Source organism: Tachysurus vachellii, chromosome 22 (genome assembly GCF_030014155.1).
Source record: "Tachysurus vachellii isolate PV-2020 chromosome 22, HZAU_Pvac_v1, whole genome shotgun sequence".
In the NCBI taxonomy this organism is placed as follows: domain Eukaryota; kingdom Metazoa; phylum Chordata; class Actinopteri; order Siluriformes; family Bagridae; genus Tachysurus; species Tachysurus vachellii.
In genome coordinates, this window is record NC_083481.1 from 1690001 (window position 1) to 1692500 (window position 2500).

At 43.0% G+C, this 2500-nt stretch overlaps 1 protein-coding gene across 5 annotated transcripts in view; it reads right to left on the reverse strand.

The window, feature by feature from the left end:
* The window catches only part of kcnab2a (potassium voltage-gated channel subfamily A regulatory beta subunit 2a), a 72400-nt gene that overhangs the window by 47205 nt on the left and 22695 nt on the right, over positions 1–2500 (reverse strand). For 4 of the 5 annotated variants that reach the window (XM_060858070.1, XM_060858069.1, XM_060858073.1 and 1 more), the window contains one exon: positions 1513–1554. The exons of the other annotated variant lie outside the window; for it this stretch is intronic. In XM_060858070.1, coding sequence (XP_060714053.1) covers positions 1513–1554 — 42 coding nt within the window. The remainder of the gene's footprint in view (positions 1–1512; positions 1555–2500) is intronic. 5 annotated transcript variants of the gene reach the window in all.

Consider the following 2500-nt stretch of genomic DNA (forward strand, 5'->3'; position numbering starts at 1 on the left):
AGAAATGAGCGAGGCAGTGATTTCAAAATCCGATAAAGTGCTGGTTTACCCCGCGGGCCGGCCCGGATATCTACACTCAGGGGTTTTAGCACATCATCAGCACAGTATTTCCTTTACCTCACCATAGCTATAAAAACAACACGGACAGAACACGACATCACAGATTCAGAACTTGATCTGTTTTTTAATGTCTGTGGAACTTCATACACTCGTGTAGCTGAACAGAAACATTTATTAAACTCACAATAATATATTCAGAGCAGAAAAGGTGAGTTTTCTCGAGTAAGCGTGTACGAGCACTACAACATAACGGATATAACTCTGTATCACTATCATATATCTATATACTTTATTATTTAAAACAAACAAATAAATAAATACATTATGTGTGTGTGTGTGTATTTGTAGATTTATAATACAGAAATAAAAATCTACAGAGCATGAAAAAAAAACAAAAAAACACACAACTGTATTATCAGTGGTCCAATAGTATCAGTCTGGTGCAGGAGAAATCCTGAAGCTCAAACACTGCTGATGTCGAGTGTTGACTAAAGTCTAAACTGATCACGATAACTAAAGCCCTATTTGGACGGGACTAGTTTTCCAAACGACGTTTGAGTCAGAATTTTTTTCAGCCGATGTCTGTCGTTTCATGTATGGATTCGGACGGGACGAACGTCTGTGTGTTTATTACGGAGGTACAGTAGGAGTGTCTGTGTTTTACATGTGGGTGTTGCACAAGACCACATGTCCAGGATGTGTGGATTGCGTATGGTCATATTTTTATATAGAACTTCTTATAAACCCACTGGAATAAATACGTTTTTATATCATTTACACGTTATGTAATTGACTATAGAAATGAAACTGATATTACAGTAGCCAGTCTTAACAATTTACGTGATTTGGCTCTTCTTGTTGATTTAATTTTTTTATCTCTTCGCAGGGTAACAAACACATTTACATCCATTACTGGTGTGTAGAAAGCAGAACCTTGAATACCAGTGCACTAGGGTTAATACGGTAGTTCACGTTGACCAAAACAGACAAGAAAACGAGTTTTGGAAAAAACAAAACGGCAATTTTCGGCAATCACAGACATTCACATTCGGATGGGATTAGATTTCTCAGAGGAGCGCCGATTTTGTAGGTCATTTGCTCTGGAATTTATACACAGGTCGTGTGAGAAAAAGACAGACATTTCAGATTCGGACGGGATTAAAATCACAAAGTACGTCTGTGAAACTGAAATTTCTCTAACGACCCCCTGTGAAACTAGTCCCGTCCGAATAGGGCTCAAGACCAAACTCTGACCTACTAGCTTTGAACACAAGTATTCCTGATATACACACGAGCAAGGATGAGGAATAACAACAACAACAACAACAACAACAACAACAAATAAACAAACAAAAAACAAACAAAAACAACCCACTTTTCATAACGTGGCGAGAAATAAAGAGAGAATCAGAGAAATGCAGCAGCAAACGAAACTGCAAAACAGAGAGGTACCTGTAGAACTGCAGCTGTCGCTTGGGGCTCCCGTAGCGTGCACTGAGGCCAGCAAGAGAAAATGGAGAGATAAAAAGAGGGAAGGTTTAACAGAGCTGCTTGAAGGGGGGAAAAAAGAGCGAGTGATGCAGGCGTCATGTGTGAAATCCACATGTATGATGGCATGAAGCTGAATGATGATGAGCATCACAAACATGCAGCTATGATAAGAGGTGCAAAATCCTAGCAAACAAAACTTTCTCGACTCGTTAATTAGCGCCAACAGACGACTTTGGCCGAATAACAACGCTAACGTGTTCAGTTCGCACGGACGGTTCTGACGGCTGAACGTCCTGTTAATTCTAAGCGTCTGAATGACGGTTTCTCATAAAGCACTTTTTCCCCCTGATTACAGCATCGAGAATGTTTACGGTCCTCAAGAGTTTCACCATCCTGCATTAAAGGAGGCATCTAACAGCATCATAAACTGGCCATTAGATGTGGTCTGGGATGCAAGACGCACACCTGAAGTACCTCACGAGTAAGCGCAAGTACTTCTCTGAACCATGAGGATGATTTGGAGCTCTAGCACCACCTGCTGTACATCCTGCAAACACCAGTCCATCACCAGCACTCACGCTCACTCACTCATTCATCTTCTACCACTTATCCGAACTACCTCGGGTCACGGGGAGCCTGTGCCTATCTCAGGCGTCATCGGGCATCAAGGCAGGATACACCCTGGACGGAGTGCCAACCCATCACAGGGCACACACACACACACTCTCATTCACTCACACAATCACACACTACGGACAATTTTCCAGAGATGCCAATCAACCTACCATGCATGTCTTTGGACCGGGGGAGGAAACCAGAGTACCCGGAGGAAACCCCCGAGGCACGGGGAGAACATGCAAACTCCACACACACAAGGTGGAGGTGGGAATCGAACCCCCAACCCTGGAGGTGTGAGGCGAACGTGCTAACCACTAAGCCACCGTGCCCC